Source organism: Ranitomeya imitator, chromosome 2, assembly GCF_032444005.1.
Source record: "Ranitomeya imitator isolate aRanImi1 chromosome 2, aRanImi1.pri, whole genome shotgun sequence".
Classification (NCBI taxonomy): Eukaryota; Metazoa; Chordata; class Amphibia; order Anura; family Dendrobatidae; genus Ranitomeya; species Ranitomeya imitator.
In genome coordinates this window covers 154,573,375-154,598,242 of record NC_091283.1, presented here as the reverse complement: position 1 = coordinate 154,598,242, position 24,868 = coordinate 154,573,375, and the positions used below count along the sequence as shown (strand labels likewise).

Genomic DNA, 24,868 nt, shown 5'->3' with positions numbered 1-24,868 from the left:
CGTGGGTGGGAGTGTAGACGATTTCCGGGGGTGAAGTCAGACATGTTTACTCTTCACAAAGTGATGGGTTTGATGACGTGCCAAGAACGCATCGAAGGGAGGAAATAGTGGAGACCGATTACAGCAGCATCATAGCTTGCAGGAAGGTCGGCTTCTGCTAAAAATGAGTAGACTCCGTATTGTTCTCACTGAAAGCAAGGAAAGAGCTTGAATTTGGGGGGTCCTGACCAATGAGTCTGATTGGCTGTTGTAGAACTACAACTTCCAGCAGTGCCTAAGGTTGGAGTCTACTCATTTTTAGCAGAAGCCGACCTCCCCGTAAGCAGGAGATCTGTGCAGTGTGGACTACATGCAGTGTGAGACGAGCTGGCCTAGCATGTCTCCCATTGTATGTAGTCCACACTGCACAGATCTTCTAGCTAGCTGCAATGTATCAGGCTGAATACGACTTGTAGAAAATTCTTATTTGTTAGATGTCTTAGTTTAATACATAAGAATTTTATTATTCACAGGCAGCAAGCAGAGATGTTGAATTTTGGGTTAAATTGATAGATTTAGCCGGGGCGGGTGCAGTTTATAGTTAGTGATTGTCCCGTTTCCCTGCGACCCCATGAATGGTCGGCCGGTCCAGCAGCTGTAGGGTTGGGAGTGGTGTGGATGAGCGATGTGTGTGGGTCCCCGTCCTCCCCCGTCGCCCTTCTTCACCACGTACAGGCTGTGTTAGTAATTAATATCTGGGTTTAGGTAGCAGATCTCCTCCGTCACATACCTCTCCCCTGACCTGTCTATATATGGCTGCTTGCTGTGCCTCCGCCTGGTGCTGTGACCCCGGGAGCCCAGCATGGTTACACATGTAAACATAACCTCCATTACTGACATTGGCCCGCAGTGATCGGCTGCTGCGTTTTATTCGCTGTCATCTGGCAGCGCGTCATGCCACAAAGTTTTCCAACAGTGCAGTTTAGTTAAGAAGGACGCAGTGGCTGGATGTGCGCTGCCTCACGTCACTTACAGCCAGGTTTTAGCAGTGATGGGTGTGAGGATCTTTTCTGGGGCCTCTGTATTGGCCCCGTCTGGGGCACAATGAGGGTTCGGTCTCGGAGCGGTTTAGATGGAGGATATCTGGGTGCTTTCCACTTCTGCCACGGCTGATGGTGGGTCAGGGTACCTGCCTTCACCTGTCACTGCAGCATCATCGGCCTTTTCCTTCCGGGCATCGTAGATTGGGGTCCCCAACGCCTATTTTCCAGTGTACACAGATTATACTGATGGGGGAGGATCGGCGAAGCCTGTAACCACGTATGAAGGAGGATGCAATCGGGGTTATCAGTAGTGACCACATGTTTATCTTCTGGAGACGGGTGCTGGTGGGGTCCACCGCCACAGATAGAGATTAGCACTATTTCTAGCATTCCCTCCTCCCTATAAATACTGCTACCCGCTCCTCAGTGCTAGTGATTGTGCTGCTGCAGCTGCCATCATTGTATGGAGATATTGAGGGTATATGTATAGACGTAGCGACTAGTGATGAGCGAATATACTCGTTACTCGAGATTTCTCGAGCATGCTCGGGGGTCCTCGGAGATTGTTTTTCTTGCCACAGCTGAATGATTTGCATCATTTAGCCATTATAAGTACATGTGGGGATTCCCTAGCAACCAGGCAACCCCCACATGTATTTATGCTGGCTAACAGATGTAAATTAATGATAAAACTAGTGATGCAAAATACAGAGTTAAAAACATTAAAAAGCCAATGTGCCATACATATATACAGAGATGTGAGACTATGATAGGGCTAACACCTACGCTCATTTGTCAAATTAATCGATGAAATATATATATATATATATATATATATATATATATATATATATATATATATATATATATATATATATATATATATATATATATATATATATATATATATATATACAGGGTGGAGCGCGGTAATTTGCTGATTTGGGAATGAAATAAAAAAATTATGATCATTAGAAAAATTTATTTTATATTTTAATTATACTGAACAGTAATGGCATTTTTAAATTACATGGTTTTAAATAGTGTATCTGGCAAATGTCGAACTTCGCTATCCACACACTGCTGCATACGTTTTCTGAAGTTTTCATGAACTCTAACAAGCATGTCCACTGGTATTCTGCCAATTTCAGCTTCAATATTGTTCCTTAGGTCTTCCAAGGTGTTGGGACGGTTGATATACACCTTAGACTTCAGGTAACCCCAAAGGAAAAAATCGCATGGGGCTAAATCTGGTGAGCGTGCTGGCCAGTTCACATCTCCCCTCAAAGAGATAAGCCGTCCAGGAAACATTTGCCTCAAATAATCCTGTATCATAGACAAGTACCGTTCGGAGTTCACAGTTATGGCACAACCATTATCCTGAAAAAAGTAAGGACCAATGATGCCTACTCGTGATATGGCGCACCACACAGTGACGCGGTCCGAATGCAGAGGTCTCTCGTGAACTTCTCTGGGGTTTGTTTCACTCCAGTAACGCATATTTTGTTTGTTTACACACCCACTGAGGTGAAAATGTGCCTCATCAGAAAAAAACACAATTGCGTCACGGGGTATCGTTGCTAACATGTCTTCACAAGAGGTCCGCCGTGTCAAATAGTCCCATGCTGACAAATGTTGGACCACGCACATTTTATACGGGTGAAAATTCAGTTCATCATGAAGAATCCGGTGGAGAGAACGTCTTGAAATGCCAAGAGCAAATGATTGCTTCCGAGCAGAGCGTTTCGGAGATTGCAGTACTGCTGCTCTAACTCTCTCGATGTTTTGTGGTGTTGTAATCCTTCTCTCAGGTCCCCTTCGTACACATGACACATTCCCTGCTGTTCTGAATGCATTCACCCAATTTACAATTGATTGCCGTCCAGGAACACGTCCGCGTGGAGGAACAGCGAATTGTAAACGAAAAGCACGCTGCACTGCAATGATCGAGTGGGCATTTGAAAAATACGCTTCAACACAAAATGACCTCTCCTCACGTGTCCACTGCATGATGGCAACTGAAAGGCAGAGGAATACAAATCTCCCATCAGCCACTGTAAGCCACACCCACTCTCCCCTCTCTTCGACCGACAGTGCTGCCACAGCATGCAGTGCAAAAAAGCAAATTACCGCGCTCCACCCTGTATATATATATAATATTTTATATTATTTTATAACCGTTCAGGAAAAGCAATGTATGAGAGGGGAAAGTCCAACAGTAAGCAATATTTGTCTGCCCTTTGACTCTTATTCTAGTGATCCTACTTCAGCTTAACATTGGACATTCCTCTCCCATACATAGCTTTTCCTGAGGGTTATACTTCTATATTCTATATCATGGATGTTGCTCACTTATCAGGTTTGGCTTGTATGCTTGATTTCTCTAGTCACCTTCCACGACGGCATATGGAGGTTGTCTCTTTGCCCTAATGGGGAACAGGAAACACAGAGAGGTTTAAAAGGACCTCCCACCTCCCACCTGCCAGTGTCTTTCCTGTTCCCCATGGGACAGGGAGAGGTCTCCAGGTGCTGTTGTGGCCGGCGACTGCGGTACCTTTGTGCAGGCTCTGCCTGTTGTAGCCGGGCAGCTGATGGTCGCGCTCCGCCTCCTCCCCTGCTGCTCCCGTCGTCCTGCTATGCAGGTGCCTCAGGGACCCCCTCCCGGCCTTCCCGCGCCCCCACGAGGGCAAAGCAGGCCTGGGATCCCTCGCCGGGCTCCTCTATGAGCTGCTCGGCGTTCTCCCCCTCCATTGCCGGCTCGGCGTTCCGGATGTGACGTCGGCGGTCTCGCGCGTCACTTCCGGTCCTTCGTTCTCCTGGAGGCCGCTTCTTCCGGGTTCGCCGGCCGGCGTGTCGGACTGATGGCGTCCCCTCACATGGATCCCGGAGGGGGAGGGGGAACTGTTGATTGCTGGAGGCAGGTGCGGACAGCGTTCTTAAACCCTGCTGAACCACCACTGAGGTAAGACTATTTTTCCCAGTATGGATGGTTCCTTGTGCCCTGCATCTGCGGAGCCCAGCGCTACCCCTGCTACAGTAAGTGTTTTGCAGGGATAGGATCCGGGAGGTAGTACCTATAGGGGGTTTAATATCCTCACTCCCCTCTCCCTTGTCATTTCAGGGAGAGAAGTCTGCCCCTAAAGCCGCTATTAAAAAGAAGTGCCCAGTCTGTTCTACTAAATTCCCTCTTAACTGGGACAAAAGACTCTGCCAGCCATGTACTGACAAGATTGTAAAAGCTGAGCAACCATCTCTGCTGGATGAAATTCGCTCCTTAGTAAAACAGGAGGTGCAATCTTCGTTAGCAGCTTTTACTACTCCTCCACCTCCGCCACCGCCACCACATTCCCCAGCTAAAAAGAGGAAAATTCAGGTGGTCGAATCGGACTCTGATTCAGACCTCTCCCATACTTCATCTGTGGGCTGGGAAGATCCTGTATCACCTAAAGCTGAGGTCAGGAAATACCTCTTTTCCTCAGATTATATTGAGGATTTAGTATCTGCTGTCCGTAATACTATGGGCCTAGAAGAGGAATATGAACCACAGTCCGTACAGGATCAAATGTTTGGTGGACTCAGATCGGAGAAGAGAGTGGGGTTCCCGATGCACGCTAACATTGTTAGTATGATTAATCAGGAATGGGAACAGCCTGAGAAACGCCTCACTACCCCTGCAGAAATGAAGCATAGATTTCCTCTAGAGGGTGAAGTAATCAAATTGGACATTCCAAAGGTTGATGTGCAGGTGGCTAGAGTCGCCAAAAGAACAGCACTCCCTTTTGAGGATTCTTCACAATTAAAAGATCCTATGGACAGAAAGATTGAAAGTCTCCTAAAGAAATCTTGGGAAACTTCTACGTCTATCCTTAAGGCCAATGTCGCTTCCACTTGTGTTGCCAGGGCCCTCTCCTGCTGGTTGGAGAAATTAGAGTCTCATATATCTCAGGGTACCCCGAGAGGTGAATTATTAGATTCACTTCCCATCCTGCATAGAGCCTCTGGGTTTCTGGCTGACGCTTCTCTAGAATCTGTTAGTGGCTGCCAGATCTCTCGTACTCTCCAACTCTGCTAGAAGAGCCCTCTGGCTTAAAATATGGAGCGGTGATATCACCTCAAAGGCCAAGTTGTGTGCTATACCCTTTAAGGGAGATTATGTTTTCGGTCCGGCCTTAGACGATATTCTTGACAAGGCTACTGACAAGAAAAAGGCACTCCCGGAGCAAAAACAACCGAGAAAACGGTTTTTTCGTGCCCCACAGTCTCAGCCCCCTCAAAGAGGGAAAGGCAAAACCGGCAGGTGGAGTTACGCAAAGGGTAGAGGGAAAAATATTTTTGTCCCCCAGCAGCAGCAGCAACAGTCCCAACAGGACAAGCAATGACTCCGACCCGGTAGGGGGGAGACTCTCGAAATATGTGGGTCAGTGGGAAAATATCACCAGTTCCCACTGGGTCCTCAATGTCATCAAGGAGGGCCTATTAATAGAGTTAATTTCTTCCCCCCCCCCTCAGGGTCTAAAAATTACTACCCTTCCGACTTCAAGAGATCACAGTTTATTGACGTTAGGTCTCAGGGATCTTATGAAATCAAATGTGATCTCCCCAGTTCCACTTTTGGAACAGGGAAAAGGACATTATTCCCGGCTGTTCTTAGTACCCAAACCCTCAGGGGATGTAAGAATTATTATAAACCTAAAAGGTCTAAACCAACATGTGAAATATCGCAAGTTCAAGATGGAGTCTGTAAGATCTGCAATTCCTCTGATAGGACATCACTCCTTTATGGCAACCATCGACCTAAAGGATGCATATTTTCACATCCCTATCCACCCGAGACACAGAAAATACCTCAGGTTTGCGATACAGGGGAGTCATCGTGTGGAGCACTATCAGTTTGGAGTCCTTCCCTTCGGCATTTCCTCAGCACCAAGAGTATTCTCCAAGATCATGGCAGAGGCAGTGTCATTTATCCGGAGCCAAGGTGTCTGTATAGTGCCCTACCTGGACGATCTCCTGATAGTAGCCCCCACCGAGATGACCCTGATGTCCCATCATACTTGACAAAGGCCAACCTGGCCGAAACGTTGTATTTTACCATGGCAGAATAAAGATACGTTTTGGATTTTCATCACCTGGTATGGATGCTGCTTTTCTTCTTTTCCTGATGTCCCATGTGTCAACCACTTTGGAGATATTGAAGTCTCTGGGTTGGATTCCAAATATGAAGAAATCACAGCTTCAACCCTCAAAAACCAGAAAGTTCTTGGGTGTGGTTCTGGACTCAGCAAAACAGATGTCCTTTCTCCCAGACGATCACAGGCTACCATTAGTAGCAAAAGTCAGAAGATTCAAGGAGACGAGATTTCCTACTCTTCGGGAGGGAATGTCTCTCTTAGGCTCCATGACAGCCTGCATACAATCAGTGGCTTGGGCTCAAGCTCACTCGAGAATTCTTCAAGCCCACATTCTAGACAGATGGGATGGTCGTCCTGGCACTCTAATAAAAAGGATTCACACACCCGGTCGAGTGAAAGCATCCTTAACATGGTGGATGAATTCCACAAACCTCCTGAAAGGTGTAAGTTGGATTCAGCTTCCGCTAGTCACAATCAAGACAGATGCCAGCAGGAGGGGCTGGGGAGCCATAATAAATCATGTTCCTTACCAAGGTCTTTGGAACCAGTCAATCAGCAACAAATCGTCAAATTTCAGAGAACTCAAAGCTGTGGAAGAGGCCCTGTTGGCAGCAAGCCATCAGATTTCTGGTCAACATGTCCAGATCTATTCAGACAATATGACCACGGTGGCTCATATCAAGCACCAGGGCAGTACAAAAATCCTCAGTCTGAAAAAGATCTCCGCTCGAATTTTTTATTGGGCCGAAAAACACTTGCTGTCCCTGACGGCAATTCACCTAAAAGGGACTGCAAATATTCAAGCAGATTACCTGAGTCGCCAGGACATTCATCCTGGCGAATGGAGCCTGGATCTTCAGACGTTCAATATGCTAGTTCAAAAGTGGGGTCTTCCAGAGGTCGACCTCTTTGCCTCTCACCAGAACGCAAAAGTCAAAACCTTCTTTTCCTTAAACCCGAGAGGCAATCCCAGAGGTCTGGATGCTCTAGTCCAAGATTGGCACTTCCAGCTTGCCTACGCATTTCCGCCAATCCCAATCCTGGCAAAGGTTCTAAGGAAGATACGATCAGAAGGGACTCCGACTATCTTGATAGCTCCTTTTTGGCCCAAGAGAAGTTGGTTCAACTTGGTCATCCAACTACAAGTGGATGGACCGGTAATATTACCTCAAAAGAACAATCTCCTCTCTCAGGGTCCTATTCTCCACGCAGACCCTCAGAAATGGAACTTAGCAGCGTGGTTACTGAAGCCCACGTGTTGAAAGCAAAAGGTCTATCGGACCCCGTCATAGCTACTCTCCAAAAGTCGAGAAAGCCAGTAACCAACGCCATATACAACAAAATATGGAAAAAGTTTTCGTCTTTTTGTTTACCTAACCTTCCAGACCCTCTCAAGCCTAATATACCTAACATCTTAGATTTTTTACAAAAAGGCTTAGAAATGGGTCTTAGGCCCAGTACTCTCAAAGTCCAGGTATCGGCACTTAGCTCCTTTTTTGATCAAGATCTAGCAGGTCATCGCTGGATCAAAAGATTCTTAACATCAGCAACTAGGATGAATCCTAGAAAACAGATAATAGTTCCCCCATGGGATCTTAATGTGGTGCTTCAAGGTCTTACAGGCCCGCCTTTTGAACCTTTGTCCTCCTGCTCTCTTCAAAATCTTGCCTATAAAACTGTGTTTTTGGTAGCCATAACTTCGGCTAGAAGAGTGGGTGAACTACAAGCCTTATCTATAAGAGAGCCGTATCTTCTAGTGAGAGATGACTCAATAGTACTTCGTCTAGATCCTTCTTTTCTTCCGAAGGTAGTCTCTGATTTTCATCGTTTCCAAGAGATTGTTCTACCAACCTTTTGCCATAATCCTGCAAATTCGGAAGAAAGAAGATTCAACACTCTGGATGTCCGGCGTATTGTGCTGCAATACTTAGATCAGACCCGTGCTTTCAGAATCGATCATAACCTCTTTGTCCATCCCTCTGGGCAAAATAAGGGTAAAAAAGTAGCTAAAAGTACCATTGCTACATGGATCAAAAAGGCTATAACGGAAGCCTACCTTGCTCAAAACAAAATACCTCCAGTAGGGATCAAGGCCCATTCAACAAGATCTACGTCAGTCTCCTGGGCAGAAAGAGCAGGTGCATCCCCAGAGCAGATCTGCAGGGCAGCAACGTGGTCTTCACTTCATACTTTCTCTAAACATTACAGATTAGATGTATTGTCCAATAAGGACTTAGTCTTCGGCCGTAAAGTTCTGCAGGCCGTTGTCCCTCCCTAGTGCCAAATTAGTTGGTATTCCTCCATATGCCGTCGTGGAAGGTGACTAGAGAAAATAGAATTATTCTTACCGTTAATTCGGTTTCTAGGAACCTTCCACGACGGCACTAATTTCCCACCCGATACATATTCCTGGACTAGTTCTGGGATTCAGAAAGTAAATCGGTGCTATGGTTTCAGTTGTAAGTCACTGGCAGGTGGTAGGTGGGAGGTCCTTTTAAACCTCTCTGTGTTTCCTGTTCCCCATTAGGGCAAAGAAACAACCTCCATATGCCGTCGTGGAAGGTTCCTAGAAACCGAATTAACGGTAAGAATAATTCTATTTTCTCCATTTATCATAGTGATCCCATATGGCCTAACATTGGACATTCCTTCCAATTCTGTCCTTTTTGTATATATTCCTCTTTATGAGTGTTGTTCATCTCAGCATGTTATGCATTTATTATTGGGTTTTCTATTCCTTACTGTTCTTGGATACCTTGGTCTTATCAGAGTCTCTCACCTCTATGTGGTGATCCCATGGCTTTTGCATACTTTTTTTTTCCTTCTTCCCGTATCATCTGACTTCTTATGAGCACATAAGAACCTTGACAGTCCTCCCATAAAATCTGGAGTTCCTGCTGGTGGCTGCTAATGAGGACCCGCACAATAAATCATCTGTCTCTGGCTGTTCTGCTCTGAAGTGCAATACTCTGTACAAAAGGTTTGGAGCAACGGGACGTCACCAGGAGATGATCTCCACATGGCCCCGAGGCCGGAGATCTCCCAGCTGCCCCTTCTCAGCTCACTGTTTTCCTAAACCAATTCTTGGCGACGTTTACTATGAGCCATTCAATTAGCGGAGCAGAATGTGCCAGGTATGGATGATCAGTTCCATGGAGAATTCACATTATTTCTGCTCATAGACAGAATGGTTAAAGGAGATCTCCGCCTTACAAGGAGTGGCATCACCAGTCCTGTGTTCACATATTGAATTTTGGGATCTATTTGCTCCAATCTTTTCCAGACCAGATAGTAATCCACTGAACTGAGAGAATCACAGTCCCCACTAACGAGTGACATAGACCTTCATCAATGACCCTTCATCCATATTAGAGGGAACAGTGGTTTCCCTTCAAGCTTTAAACATGCCTCCATCACACCTAGCCTCAAAAAGCCTTCTCTTGACCCATCCTCTGTATCGAGCTATCGCCCTATATCACTTCTCCCCAATGCCTAAAAACTACTGGAACAACATGTCCATCTTGAACTGTCCTCCCACCTCTCTTCTTGCTCCCTCTTCGACCGCTTACAATCTGGCTTCTGGTCACACCACTCCACTGAAACTGCCCTAACTAAGGTCACCAATGACCTATAACCGCCAAGAGCAAGGGACACTACTCTGTCCTCCTTCTTCCGGACTTGTCCTCTGACTTTGGCACAGTGGACCATTCCCTATTACTACAGACCCTCTCATCCTTTGGCATCACAGACTTGGCCCTATCCTGGATCTCATCATACCTAACTGACCGAACATTCAGCATCTCCCACTCACACACCACCTCCTCACCTCCCCCCTATCTGTCGGGAGTCTCGCAAGGTTCAGTCCTAGGGCACTTGCTCTTCTCCATTTACACCTTTGGCCTGGGACAGTTCATAGAATCTCACGGCTTTCAGTATCATCTCTATGCTGATGACACACAGATCTACATCTCTGGACCAGATATCACCTCCCTACTAACCAGAATCCCTCAATGTCTGTCCGCTATTTCATCCTTCTCCGCTAGATTTCTAAATCTTAACATGGACAAAACAGAATTCATTGTCTTTCCCCATCTCACGCAACCCCCCCCCCCCCCCCCCAACGAACCTATCCATTACAGTAAACGGCTGCCCACTCTCCCCAGTCCCACAAGCTCGCTGTCTCGGGGTAATCCTTGACACTGATCTCTCCTTCAAACCACATATCCAAGCCCTTTCCACTTCCTGCCGACTTCAACTCAAAAATATTTAATGGATCCGTACATTCCTAAACCAAGAATCTGCAAAAACCCTAGTCCATGCCCTCATCATCTCCCGCCTTGACTACTGCAACCTCCTGCTCTGTGGCCTCCCCTCTAACACTCTCGCACCCCTCCAATCTATTCTAAACTCTGCTGCCTGACTAATCCACCTGTCCCCCCGCTATTCCCCGGCCTCCCCTCTGTCAATCCCTTCAGTGGCTCCCCATTACCCAGAGACTCCAGTTCAAAACACTAACCATGACATACAAAGCCATCCACAACCTGTCTCCTCCATACATCTGTGACCTCGTCTCCCGGTACTTACCTACACGCAACCTCCGATCCTCACAAGATCTCCTTCTCTACTCCCCTCTTATCTCCTCTTCCCATAATCGCATACAAGATTTCTCTCGCATATCACCCCTACTCTGGAACCCTCTACCACAACATATCAGACTCTCGCCTACCATCGAAACCTTCAAAAAGAACCTGAAGACCCACCTCTTCCGACAAGTCTACAACCTGCAGTAACCACCAATCGACCGAACCGTTGCATGACCAGCTCTATCCTCACCTACTGTATCCTCACCCATCCCTTGTAGATTGTGAGCCCTCGTGGGCAGGGTCCTCTCTCCTCCTGTACCAGTCGTGACTTGTATTGTTCAAGATTATTGTACTTGTTTTTATTATGTATACCCCTCCTCACATGTAAAGCGCCATGGAATAAATGGCGTTATAATAATAAATAAGGAGCGATGCGCAGGTCCACCATACCGCAGGACGAGAGACTGCTCAAGAAAGTCTGTAGTTGCCTGTTTCCAGTAGATTGTGAGGAGTGACCGAGCACTGATATTTCCTCACACTCATTATTAATCTTATTTATTCTTATTTTTGTCAGCTGCAATCAACTTGGCAAAACTGAAGCTTTTCAGACATTACTACGTCATGGTGAGTCAGGAAGAAAGGAGGAGACGGAAGTGATGTATCTGACAAGGAAACATCTGCGTCTTATCTGCCCCCTATGTACAAGAATATGACTACTATAATACTGCTCCCTATAATAATAATAATCTTTATTTTTATATAGCGCTAACATATTCCACAGCGCTTTACACACATTATCATCACTGTCCCTGTTGGGGCTCACAATCTAAATTCCCTATCAGTATGTCTTTGGAATGTGGGAGGAAACCGGAGTGCCCGGAGGAAACCCACGCAAACACGGAGAGAACATACAAACTCTTTGCAGATGTTGTCCTTGGTGGGGTTTGAACCCAGGACTCTAGCGCTGCAAGGCTGCTGTGCTAACCAATGCGCCACCGTGCTGCCCGCATGTACAAGAATATAACTACTATAATATTGCTCCTATGTACAAGGATATAACTACTATAATACTGCTCCCTATGTACAAGAATATAACTACTATACTACTGCTCCTATGTACAAGAATATAACTACTATAATACTGCTCCCTATGTACAAGAATATAACTACTATAATACTTCTATGTACAAGAATATAACTACTATAATACTTCTATGTACAAGAATATAACTACTATAATACTGCTCTATGTACAAGAATATAACTACTATTATACTGCTCCCTATGTACAAGAATGTAAATACGGTACTATAATACTGCCCCTATGTACAAGAATATAACTACTATAATACTGCTCCCTATGTACAAGAATATAACTACTATAATACTGCTCCCTATGTACAAGAATATAACTACTATAATAATACCCCTATGTACAAGAATATAACTACTATAATACTGCCCTGTACGTTCACATTAGCGTTTTGCGTGTTTGCGTCGGGCGACGCATGCGTCATGCGCCCCTATATTTAACATGGGGGCGCATGGACATGCGTTGTGCTGCGTTGTGCGATGCATGCGTTTTCTTTGCCGCAAGCGTTGGGCGCAGAAAACGCAACAAGTTGCATTTTTTTTTTGTCCAAATTTCGGCAAAAAAGGACGCATGCGTCGCAAAACGCAGCATTTTAGCGTGCGTTTTTATTTGCGTTGTGCGTTGCGTCGCCGACGCAGCGGCGCACAACGCAAATGTGAACGTAGCCTAATACTGCTCCCTATGTACAAGAATAAAACTACTATAATACTGCCCCCTATGTACAAGAATATAACTACTATAATACTGCCCCCTATGTACAAGAATATAACTACTATAATACTGCCCCCTATGTACAAGAATATAACTACTATAATACTGCCCCCTATGTACAAGAATATAACTACTATAATACTGCTCCCTATGTACAAGAATATAACTACTATAATACTGCTCCCTATGTACAAGAATATAACTACTATAATACTGCCCCTTTGTACAAGAATATAACTACTATAACACTGCCCCTATGTACAAGAATATAACTACTATAATACTGCTCCTATGTACAAGAATATAACTACTATAATACTGCTCATATTGTTAGTATGTCCTTTCATATCCGGCTTGCCCCATTTTCCGTCTCCTTCCCGTGGCCCTTTGCGGCTGTGACATTGAGGTTACTGGATGGGCTGATAGTCGGCTCCTGCGGTAATTGCATTAGGTGATCTCTGTGCCTGAGATACAGACATAATAACTTGCAGCACCAGGAGCAATCTATTAAGTGGGTGCCATAAATTCCTCTTAGCGAGATTAATCCCAGATCTGCAGCCTGACTTGTGCTTCTCAGCAATATCAGCACAGACTAGTGGGGGGCACAGGCTAGGCTCTGCGGGGATGGTGGGATCATCAACACAGAGGAAGACTTTTACGTCTTAGTTTTAACTCTTTGTTTTTCTGTAGATCGTGTGCTTCATATACTTCACCCGGATTATCGCCTTTCTCATCAAGCTGGCAGTGCCATTCCAGTGGAAGTGGATGTACCAGGTAGGTAGGTGCCCCCCACTGGTGCCCAGTCCATGCTGCATATCCAAACATGAGTACCTGGGTTGATATCTACACTCCAAAAATCCTTTTGCATGTATTCTGCATATTCCTAGTGTAAGACGTAGTAAAATTCATTGCCTTTTTTTAGATCCCTGTGAGTGAACATAAACCATCTTCTCTACATCCAGATGTTCAAAACCCATTGGGACGTTCTCACAGCTGAGGGTTGGTTACAATTGTATCTAATCTGCACTGATACACTGTACCGAACCCTGAGCTGCGAGAAGTTTTAGGACAGGTTTTGAGATTCTGAATGTAAACAAAAATGTTCCTATTCACTGATGGTAAGCCAAAATATTGAAGATGGCGACAGGTTTAATTTACACCATGGTGGTCCGCTCTAGACATCTTCTGACTTTCCACAGCTTCTGGATGAACTCGCCACCTTCATCTTCTTCGTGTTGACCGGGTACAAGTTCCGGCCGGCATCGGACAACCCGTACCTTCAGCTTCCCCAGGACGAGGACACGGATGATCTGGAGATGGAGGCAGTGTGAGTACAGGAGGGATAAGCAGCTGGCAGACTCCCCGTGACACTTAACCCTGGGGGAGACTATCTATTATGCCATGAAGTCGTTGGGCGGGGGTCACAAACTTAGAACAGGAGTCTAAGCAGCACAGAGTATTACAGGGGAAGGTGTGCTTTCACATGATGTGAAGAGAGGGAAGGAGCATAAATGAGAGGATCAGGAATGTCTGGCTGCACAGAGTATTGAGTGTTGCAGTACAGGATTGTACCCCTCTTGCTGGAGGTCAGGAAGTTAAGTAGTATATCAGTCTCCAGCAGCACAGAGTATTTCAGCATGCCTTCAGAGCATGCTGGTGATGAGGAAAATAGGTGATTCTCATCTTCAGGGTGTCACCTCTCTATGGATGGAGATTTTCTCCTCGCGGGCGCCCCACCCCTCTCCTGGCGTCTGTTTAGTGTCCCCCCTGGTCAGATGTCCTAGTTTAGGCAGCTGGGTCCTGTTTCTTCGAACATCAGAGTCATATGTGCCTGGATGTCTGCAGCCATCTGCGTACATATATACACGCACTGTGGCTGCAGACCAAGTTCCTCCTGCGGTGACACCCTGCATAGTTCTTCCATCTTCCTGCAGTCATGAGCCGGGGTCAAGGAACATATCTGCTTGCTGTTTGTGAATATGAGCATTACTGCTTATATCCAGAGGCTAAACACCCATCCTGACCTTCTGCTTCTCATAGCTGAGGGTCTGTTACAGTTGCACCTGGGTCTGGTCTTCACATTCCTCTGCAGGAAACGTCCAATGTGGACATGCAAGGTTTACTTTGTACAAGGTTGGCCACACTGGATACGATTGACACAAACCCTCAGCTGCGAAGTCGGGTGCGGTTTTCAGTCTAGTTTGCACAGTTAATGTGTTCGTCTCTGAGGCCATTGTATAGAGGGTTGTTCCAATTCGCTTACAGCAAGCAATTCCAGGTTTAAAAACGTGGTGCAATGAACTCTGTTAGCTTTTCGGTTCTGATTCTGACAGCAAACTGAGATCGTGAATTGAGATTTACAGTTGTGTGCAAAATGGCAGTCTAACATCAATAATGCATGTTTTTGACAGAAAAGATCATACAACATGGGGAAAAAAAATGAAGATGTAGGCGAGTAATGGGCAGAATCAACAGTCATGACGTGCACGCTGCTAATTGGGTGTAATTGACTCCTTTAATGAAAGGGGGATGCTCTGATTAATAGCAGTGCAGAGTTTAATTAGTGCGGTCATTCATTCTGTGAAGAAGCAGGTGTCAATTATGGCCCTTATTTAATGAAGGAGGGCCGCAAATGTACCCGCTGGTTTTAGCCCTTGCTCAGTGAGAGAGTGAGGGTTTTTTTTTTAAACTCTTTTTATTGAAAGATTCCACAGGACAAAAGTTACAAACATATAATATCGCAGTATAAGGTCAGACTGATTCAGACATTTACCTTTATCCATGCAATACAATAACATGGATGTAACATCACACTCTTAATAATAGAGAAAAGCAAACAGATTGGAAGGTAATGTATTAGGCAGGTTCCGTTATGAAGCAGTGCACTCTCAACTAAATTAGCTGGTTTCTTATCAAAATTCCGAACACGTACCAATTCGGGCCATATCAGAAGAACACTCTTTTAGTCTATGCAATATCATATATCACAGTCCATGTGTTTAAAGGAACACACAGCAGGGCTCGCAACGTGAAATTGACCAAGTCATGGCATTAGGGGATAAATGTGTTAAGAGTGAGTCACACCATCTCTCCCAAATCCTGTGGAACTTCTGGGGACATCTTCTATAATATATTCTCATATGGTATTATTTTATTAACTCATTTTTTCCCCTGGTTGATAGTGGGAGGCTTCTCCCCATCCACTTTAGGCTGTTTATTTCCTAGCAATAACTGTAACCTCCCGGAGAAGTATCCTATCATAGTGCGGCCACAATTCTTCATCCACAATACCCAAGATACGTATCTCTGGGACACGCTCAATAGGTATCCCAATTATCCGTTCTAATGTAGTTATCACTTCACTCCTGTATCTTCGTATTATCCCACAACTCCAAATAAGATGCCAGGAGTCCACTCCCGATTCCCCACACCTATGGCATTCATCCGACGCTAGTCTGCCAAATCTATGTAGTCTGATTGGAGTAGGGTAAGATTGATGTAGGATACATAGTTGAATTAATTTATTATTTGCGGCAGTCGACACCATCGTATGTGCCTATAGGGCATCGTTCCACTGATCATCAGCTACAGCAGGTTGAGTAGAAACATTTCTGGAGTTTAGTAGAAAGGTATATAAGGAGGATATTACGCCTGTGGGTCCTTGAGTTGTTAACACTCCTATCAATGGATATCTGGATATTCACATCCTAGGATAGAAGGAGAAAGAACTTTTATCAAGAAATTGATTAGAGAGGGAAAACATAAAGAATTGCAGAAAATAATTTTGCTGCTCAGCTAAAAAGATTATCAATTTTTTAAAATGGCAAACTAAACACGTGGTAGGAAAATAGATGCTACCATCCATATGGATCATAAAATCACAAGAATGGCTAAGAAGCATCCAGTGATCAGCTCCAGGGAGATCAAAGAAGATCTAGTTACCTGTGAGTCCTGCAACCATCAGAAGACGCCTACGTGACGCCAAAGTATTTGCAAGAAACCCTCATAAAGTACCATTGCTGAAAAAAAGGTTACAGTTTGCCAAAGAACACAATGACTGGCCTAAAGAGAAGAGGTGCAACATTCTGTGGCCAGATAGAGCAAGATGGTTCTTATTGGGTCTGAAGGCCTCATCTCCTGAGATCTTGGTGCCGAGATCTCCATCCGCGCATGCGCCGCCTCGGCAGCCATTTTCCCAAAGTCCACCGCATAGTAAACCATGTAAGTGTGGGGGCTCTGGGCTTTCACAAAATGTCGGCAGAGCCCCCGCACCACTGAACATCCGCAGCAGTGCACATCCGAACACCCTCTCATCCCAGCCTGCAGCAACGCTCCACTCTTTCCTCTTCCAGCAGCGACCCTGCTCCACTGCGGCTGGTAAAGTATATCCGCATTATAAGACGCACCCCCATTTTCCCCAAAAAATTTTTGGGGAAAAAGTGCGTCACATAATCTCAAAAATACAGTAACTGCGCAGCTCCCAGAGCCTGTGTGTATCTACTATATAATTGTCTAAGGGTCACTTACGTCTGTCTGTCACGGATATTCATTGGTCGCAGCCTCTGTCTGTCATGGAAATCCAAGTCGCTGATTGGTCGTGGCAAAACGCCCACAACCATTGCCACAACAAATCAGCGACGGGCACAGTCCGGCGGCAAAATGGCCGCTCTTTCCTCCCCGCAATCAGTGCCCGCTCCATACTCCCCTCCAGTCAGCCCTCACACAGGGTTAATGGCAGTGTTAATGGACCACGTTATGCCGCAGTGTAACGCACTCCATTAACGCAGCTATTAACCCTGTGTGACCAACTTTTTACTATTGATGCTGCGTATGCAGCATCAATAGTAAAAAGATCTAATGTTACAAATAATAATATAATAATAATAATTAAAAAAAAAAAGGTTATTCTCACCCTCCGACGTCGCGCTGTCCTCGGCAGTGCAAGCGGCAGGCACCGGTGCCAAGGATGCTATGCCAGAAGGACCTTCCATGATGTCACGGTCATGTGACTGCGACGTCATCACAGGTCCTGCGCTCATACCAACCCTGGGACCGGAAGCTGCCGCATGCACCGCACACAGGCGCCAGGACTACAAGGGGCCCTCGGAAGGTGAGTATATGTTTACTTTTTATTTTAAGTCTTTTTTAACCTGTTACATACGTGTCTGAGCAATATACTACGTGTCTGGGCAATATACCACGTGGCTGAGCAATATACTACGTGGCTCTGTGCTGTATACTACGTCACTGTGCAATATACTATGTGGCTGGGCAATATAATACGTGACTGGGCAATATACTACGTGGCTCTGTGCTGTATACTACGTGACTGGGCAATATACTACGTGACTGGGCAATATACTACGTGGTTGGGCAATATACTGCGTGGCTGGGCAATATACTACGTGGACATGCATATTCTAGAATACCCGATGCGTTAGAATTGGGCCACCATCTAGTATGAAATAAATACTGCTATGAAGATTGGGCTTTATCTCAGTTGTTTTAAACACACTGCTGTTATTTTGCACATAACTGTATTTGTGGCTTTGCACCAATTATCTGGTGAAAAAGGTGACAAATTATTTTTTCATTTTACTCCATGATCTTCCTCCTAAGGCTACTTTCACACTAGCGTTTTCTGCAATCCGTCACAATGCGTCGTTTTGCAGAAAAAACGCATCCTGCAAAAGTGCTTGCAGGATGCGTTTTTTCCCCATAGACTTGCATTGACGACACATTTGCGACGGATTGCCACACGTCGCATTCGTCGAGCGACGGATGCGTCGTGCTTTTGCGGACCGTCGGGAGAAAAAAAACGCTACATGTAACGTTTTTTTCTCCTGATGGACCGCTTTTTCCGACCGCACATGCGCGGCCGGAACTCCGCCCCCACCTCCCCGCACCTTACAATGGGGCAGCGGATGCGTCGGAAAAATGCATCCGCTGCACCCATTGTGCAATGCAGCAAACGCTAGCGTCGGAATCTCTCCCCTACGCATTGCGACGGGGAGATTCCGACGCTAGTGTGAAAGAAGCCTTAGACTGTTCAACACCTTTAAGGGTCACATATGACTTTAAGAAACTATCATTATCTCTTAAGGACATGTTTATCAGTGGAGTCTAAGCAATCACAAAAAAAGGCACAGACTTCGTTCAGTTGAGTGCTAGGCCTCTACTTTAGGAGCCCCAGGCCTCACACCCTCTCCACTCATAGCAGCGGACCTCGCCATCTCTCTCTGTGGTGTGGAGTGTGGATTCGTAGATTTTCTATGGAGGCTTTATCGAAAATAAGGAGTCTGCACTTCTACCCCTTTATTTTAGTGAACGGTGGAGGTCGCCGCATGTGGACTTGTCAAAAGGCTTTTTAAAGGTGACCAGCTCCCTTATAGGTAATGGTAGCAGCAGATGACTCTCTGCCTCTGGTCTAACGGGGGAGCCACATACTATCCTGCTCATGCTACTAGACAGAGCTCCTCTGTCATTAGGTCAGTGAGCGCAGAGTTAAGGAGACAGTGCGACCTGCTAATAAAGAGAGAAAGCCATCCAAGCGCCCAATCAGAAACTGCAGATCAGTGAACTGGTTTCTTTTCAATAGAAGCAAGCAGAGATCTTGGAGATGTTGAATTATGTTTCTTGGGTTGTTGTTACTCTGCCCGAACTAATGAGCAGCTGCTTTTGTGCCTCTTTCAGAGTGACGACCACAGGATCCACGGAGGGTATCAAGAAAGTGAAAAAAGTCGTGAACGGGTCGTCGGACCCCCGATCAGAGTGGGAGAACTCTGCCTGAATGGACAGCTGAGCACCTGGAAATTAATTTATTTACTCCTATGATACGCGGTTCACTGAGAAACTCTGCACCTCCATCCTCTCTGCTGCACCTATTACCCCCATCATCCCCCAATACAGGACCAGCACCACTCATTCAGCTTCCACTCCAAAAATTAGCCCTGGTGTTTGGAGACCCCAGTACCAGACTGCTCTGATGCCAGGTGATGAGAACGTCAACAAATCCAGGATTTATTAATTTACCAGTGTAAAATAACAATAAATCTGCCTAGTTTTGCCTCTGGCGGTCCAGGACGCTGTGGGCCAGCAAGTAACGGTACATAGGAGCCCGGCTGCTGTGTGAGAATCTTCCTTTCCAGGTCGCGCCCCTCCTCCCCTGCGGCAGACTCGTGTCTGTAAATATAATTTTCATTTTTTTAGCAGATCTCTATGGTTTCTAGAGGGAGTGATGCTCTGTGTCCCCGAGGCGCAGGCAGGGCTGTATATCGTGCTTCCAGGGCCCTGCGGCCTCTTTCAGTACTGGGGTGAGATCCGGGAGATGACCCCTTTCCAGTGTCGCCTGTTGTGAGACTTAGAAGAGACTTTTCTGTGTCTGGGAAAGCTGGGTGATCAGTACCAGCTGTAGCAAAACAAGAGCCATGTGTCTGGTGGTTATCACCCGTCGTGCCACCTTACCCACAGGTCGGGTGTGCCCCAGCCTCTCCCTCGCTCTGACACCGCCTGTAGCACATTTTTCTATGGCGGGATACGTAGATTTCCGTTTTCCACCTGTTTTGGGGCTGCACAGTCTTGGTGCTCATAAATATTCACGAGTTAGTTTCACGGCCTGGGGCGTTTGGTGGGGGCGCAGATACGGTGTCAATTTCACCCTTTCCATGCTGCGTTATGGCAAATATTGATTTCTGAATGAATCTCTTATCATGTAGTAGTCCAGGGGGTGCAAGGGTCAGACATCGGCTCTATATATAAGAGGGTTTCAGATGCTGCAGAACGTCTTCTCTTTACTCTCTATCTCGGGTCACCTGTTTGCTGTAAATTAAGCTGACAGTCGTACAACTTTCTAATACGCTTTATAATTCAATTACTGTACGTTTTCAGGATCTCTGCTTGCAGTCAGGGAAATGAAACATTGAAAAGCTGCAAGACTCCATCCACTGACTGCAAGCAGAGGTTCAAACACGTTGAGAAATTGAGACCCAGATGGCTAGAAAATCACAAAACTTATCATTAATCAAAAATTAAACTTTATAAAAATAAATGGAATTAAGTGGAGACGACAATGGACCAAAGGGTTAAGCATTCTTGGCTGGTGGGGTTCTTTGGTATGAGGGTGTAAATCAGGTGGGATTTGGGTGTGGGTTGTGATGGGTTTTGTTTATTTTCCTTTCTTTGCAGAGGTGGAAGGGTTAAAGCCGCAGGTCTGAGGCCCCCCCCCCGCTGAACGCTGAGTGTTTTAATTGATGCATTTATTCTTTTTTTTTTTTTTTTTGTGAATAAAATCTAAAGTTTTGTTTTATTAATTCTTGCCCCCCTGTTGTCCGTGTAGCCAAGGACCCGGCCCGTGATGTCTGTGGGAGGATTGTGGAATGAGGGTCTTTATATTTTACCTTCTATGCAAGTGAAATAAAAGGGGAGCGACAGAAAAGCAGCTTCTCATGTCCTTGTCCAGTTTATGATCAGATACAACTCTGTATAATATCGATGCTCATTTTTGGGATGAAGCTCGTAGCACTGATCGCTGGGGGTCCGCCTCATAGTCACATTGAAAAAAGCACAATGCTGTGACATGAAATAGTCTTCTGGGGGGCTGCAGGAAGGTTTCCAACTCCTTGTCCCTAATCCTGCTGTAAAATACTGATGGCAGACGTGGCTGATAACAGCGAGCAGGAGAATATATCCCACTAAACTGTCCGTAGAGATGGTCATTGTGTCCCCTGCACCATATACACCGTAGAGAAGGAAGGCCAGCGAAGCCAATGATTGTGGCGGGACGCGCTGATCATCTAATGGGTGTGGGGGCTTCGGGGTCAGGAATGCTGCATTTCTATGTCTTTTTCTCCCAGGACATGAGGTGCATTGTGTGTGGGGGGAGTCAGGAGGGATGACGGAGGGTAAAGTTTTTTAGGCGTTATGGGCACATTTACAGGACTACTGATCTCCATGGGGATTGCGGGGTTCTGACTGCGGGGACCCTGACTGATCTGTGAATGGAACTTTGAGATAGCCCCCTTTGGCTGAGTACAGAGCTCGGATATTTCTGGGGGTCCCATAGACAATGACTAGGACTGTGCTCTTGCATGGCCGCCGGTCCATTCCATCAAGGGGTTTCAGAGCCCTGTCTGCTTCAGTAAGGGTCTCTGGAGTTGGACCCCCAGCGGACAGCAAGTCCCTGTAGTAGGCAGGGCTGTGGAATCTGTGTATTTCTCCTTCGCCACATTGGGGGACATAGAACCATGGGTGTCTGCTGCTGCAACTAGGAGGCTGACACTTAAGTGAATATAAAAAAGGGTTAGCTCCAGTTCATGCTTAGTGTCCGTAGGAGGCACACTGGGGTCTGCTATTATTATTATTTATTATAGCGCCATTTATTCCATGGCGCTTTACATGTGAGGAGGGGTATACATAATAAAAACAAGTACAATAATCTTATACAATACAAGTCCCGACTGGTACATGAGGAGAGAGGACCCTGCCCGCAAGGGCTCACAATCTACAACTATTCAGACCATACTTTTTTTTTCAACTTTTTGTTTTTAAACCTTTTTTCCACAAGAAAGACTGGGGCGACTGACCCTTTCAAAGGGCCGATCTCCCCACAACCAACAAGTGAGCACGGCGAGTGTTGCCTCCCAGTATCCTCTCCTGCGACGTGGGATGCCAGGCCTGAGCTACTCTAGGGGCGACGGTTCCCTTCAGGGCACCGTCCTCCCCACAACAGACAGGAACATGGAGTGTCGCGTCTATGTACCCCCTTCTGAGCCAGGCTTACAGCCAGACACGGCCCTGTGAAATCCTAGGGGAGCGAACCCTTAGGATACACCGAGGCCCCCATGGCGTCCATGCTGCTCCCACTGCATTACCACTGATAGAACAGCGGTAATAGAACAGTGGTGCTGCAGAGAGATGGATGGTCCCTCTCCACCTCCCCCTCAAAAGGGGACGGTGAATTGAGGGTTTCTACACTGTCGCAGCCCTGACCTGCATACAGCTCTGCTCTTCATCTCCGGTGAGTTTTCTATCGGGGGGGGGGGGGGGGGGGGGGTGTCGGAGGCTCCGGTCGCATTTTCCAGCTGGGCACCGCTAATTTTGTCCCCGGCTTTGGGCCTTGCTAGGCTGCAAGCCGGTAATCCCACCCACAACCGCGTGTCATTCCAGTGGTACCGCCCACCTTCCTGGTGCTTGCACGCTGCGAGAAGCACCCTCCTGATCTCGGCGGCCATATTTTGCCACCCACATACGGAACGGGCTCACAGGACCGCTCTGCCTTTTAAAGATTGGTGCTGCACCGCTTGGGGATCAGGCTTCTCTGGGAAACGGTAGCAAAAAACTCTGCACTCAGACTTAAAGAAGTTGTCCACTGCAATAATTTTTTTTTTTTTATAAATCTTGCTATTATGCGCCACTGAAAATATCCAGTGTTTATTGTAGCAATATTACCTATTATCATGCTGTAGCAGCACATCTTCAGTGCTGAATCCAGCTCTCATGGGGTTAATCGACAACTTCCTTTCTCCTGAGTTATTGTGCTCTAATACTACAAGTTCCATGATGCATTGCACAGGCCTCTAAGCCCGAACCTACCACACCCACTCCAAAACACACCCAAACCCCTCCCTCCTCTCTTGAAAAAGATTTGTGATGTCATTTCTGTCCAACCCACACTCCATTACACATAGATGGATGGATATAGATATGTATCTATATATCTATGTCCATATCCATGTTTCTAAACCCCTTCACCCCTGGAGCTTTTTTCGTTTATCGCTCCCCTTCTTTCCAGAGCCATAATTTTTCCGTTAATATGGCCATGTGAGGGCTTATCTTTTGCGGGACAAGTTCTACTTTTGAACAACACCATTGGTTTTACCATGTTGTGTAACAGAAAATGTGAAAAAAATTCAAAGTGCGATGAAATTGCAAAAAAGTGCAATCCCACACTTGTTTTTTGCTTGGCTTTTTTGCTAGGTTCACTAAATGCTAAGGCTGTGTGCACACGTTGCGGATTTGATTGCAGATCCGCGGCGTTTTTTGCCACACGGAATTGCATCAAATCCGCAGTGTAGTGCACAACCAATGTAAGTCTATGGGAGCCGCAGACTTGTTCTGCACATGCTGCGGAAAAAGCCGCACCGAAACGCAGCTTTTTCGCAGCATGTCACTTCTTTTGTGCCGAACTGCAGCGTTTCTGCACCCTTAGACTTTCATTGAGTCGGGCACATCCGCAGCAAAACCGCATATGTAAAAAAGATCTGTAGTTTTGCTGCAGATGTGGGTCCGAGAAACGCTGCAGTTCGGGGGGAGGGAAATGTGTGGGCGGTGACTGTGTGCATGTATGTGTGCGCGGGCGGGGTTTGCGGGCTTTTCGGATGTGTGCAGGACTGTTCGGGTGTGTGCGGGTGGGGTCTGCGGGCTGTTCGGATGTGTGCGGGACTGTTCGGTTGTGTGCGGGACTGTTTGAGTGTGTGCGGGGGTCTTTTGGGGTGTGTGTGCAGGCATTATCTGATGGGACTACAAGTATGCAGCATCCAATCTGCAGCTAATTCGGATGTAATCCGGACAGTGGACACGCACTCTACACTATCCATACATCTATCAATAGATATATCTATCCAGATATATCTATAGATAGATGTATGCATCTATAGATCTATCTATATGTAGATCTGTCTATCCATTTCATCTATCATCTATCTGTGTGTGTAATTGAGTGTAGATTGGACAAATGTAATAGAGGAGGTTGGACAATGACATCACAAATCTTTTTTTTTTTGTTCAATAATACATCTTTATTTAGCTTTCAAAAACGCATAAAAACCGCACCAAAAACAAATTAAAAAATGCATCAAAACCGCACAAAAAAAGCACCAAAAACATATCAAAACTGCACCAAATACTGCATCAAAAAGGCATGAAAACCGCACCAAAAACTGCATCAAAACCGCCCAAAAAACACGCATAAAAACCATGAAAAAAAACGCATCAAAAATGCAGCTGCGGTTTCTGCAAGGAGATGCAGATTTTGTGCAGAACATTCTGCACCCAAGTCTGCAACGTGTGCACACAGCATAAAATTGACCTAACATGATTCTCCAGGTCATTACGAGTTCATAGACCCCAAACATGTCTAGGTTATTTTTTATCTAAGTGGTGAAAAAAAATTCCAAACTTTGCTAAAAAATTTTTAATTGCGCTATGCTTAGCGTCTATATTTTCTCTAGTAGCCTTCCACGACAGCCACCAGGAGGTTGTCTCCACACCCTAATGGGGGACAGGAAGCACAAGAGGTTAAAAACCCCTCCCACCTCCCATTAACCAGTG

At 46.0% G+C, this 24,868-nt stretch overlaps 1 protein-coding gene across 3 annotated transcripts in view; it reads left to right on the top strand.

Moving 5' to 3' along the window:
• The window catches only part of GPR107 (G protein-coupled receptor 107), a 99,134-nt gene extending 78,156 nt beyond the window's left edge, over positions 1-20,978 (top strand). For all 3 annotated transcript variants that reach the window (XM_069747499.1, XM_069747498.1, XM_069747497.1), the window contains exons 15-18: positions 11,312-11,361; positions 13,232-13,315; positions 13,741-13,868; positions 19,235-20,978. In XM_069747499.1, coding sequence (XP_069603600.1) covers positions 11,312-11,361; positions 13,232-13,315; positions 13,741-13,868; positions 19,235-19,331 — 359 coding nt within the window. In that variant the 3' untranslated portion in view covers positions 19,332-20,978. The remainder of the gene's footprint in view (positions 1-11,311; positions 11,362-13,231; positions 13,316-13,740; positions 13,869-19,234) is intronic.
• The last annotated feature ends 3,890 nt before the right edge of the window (positions 20,979-24,868 follow it).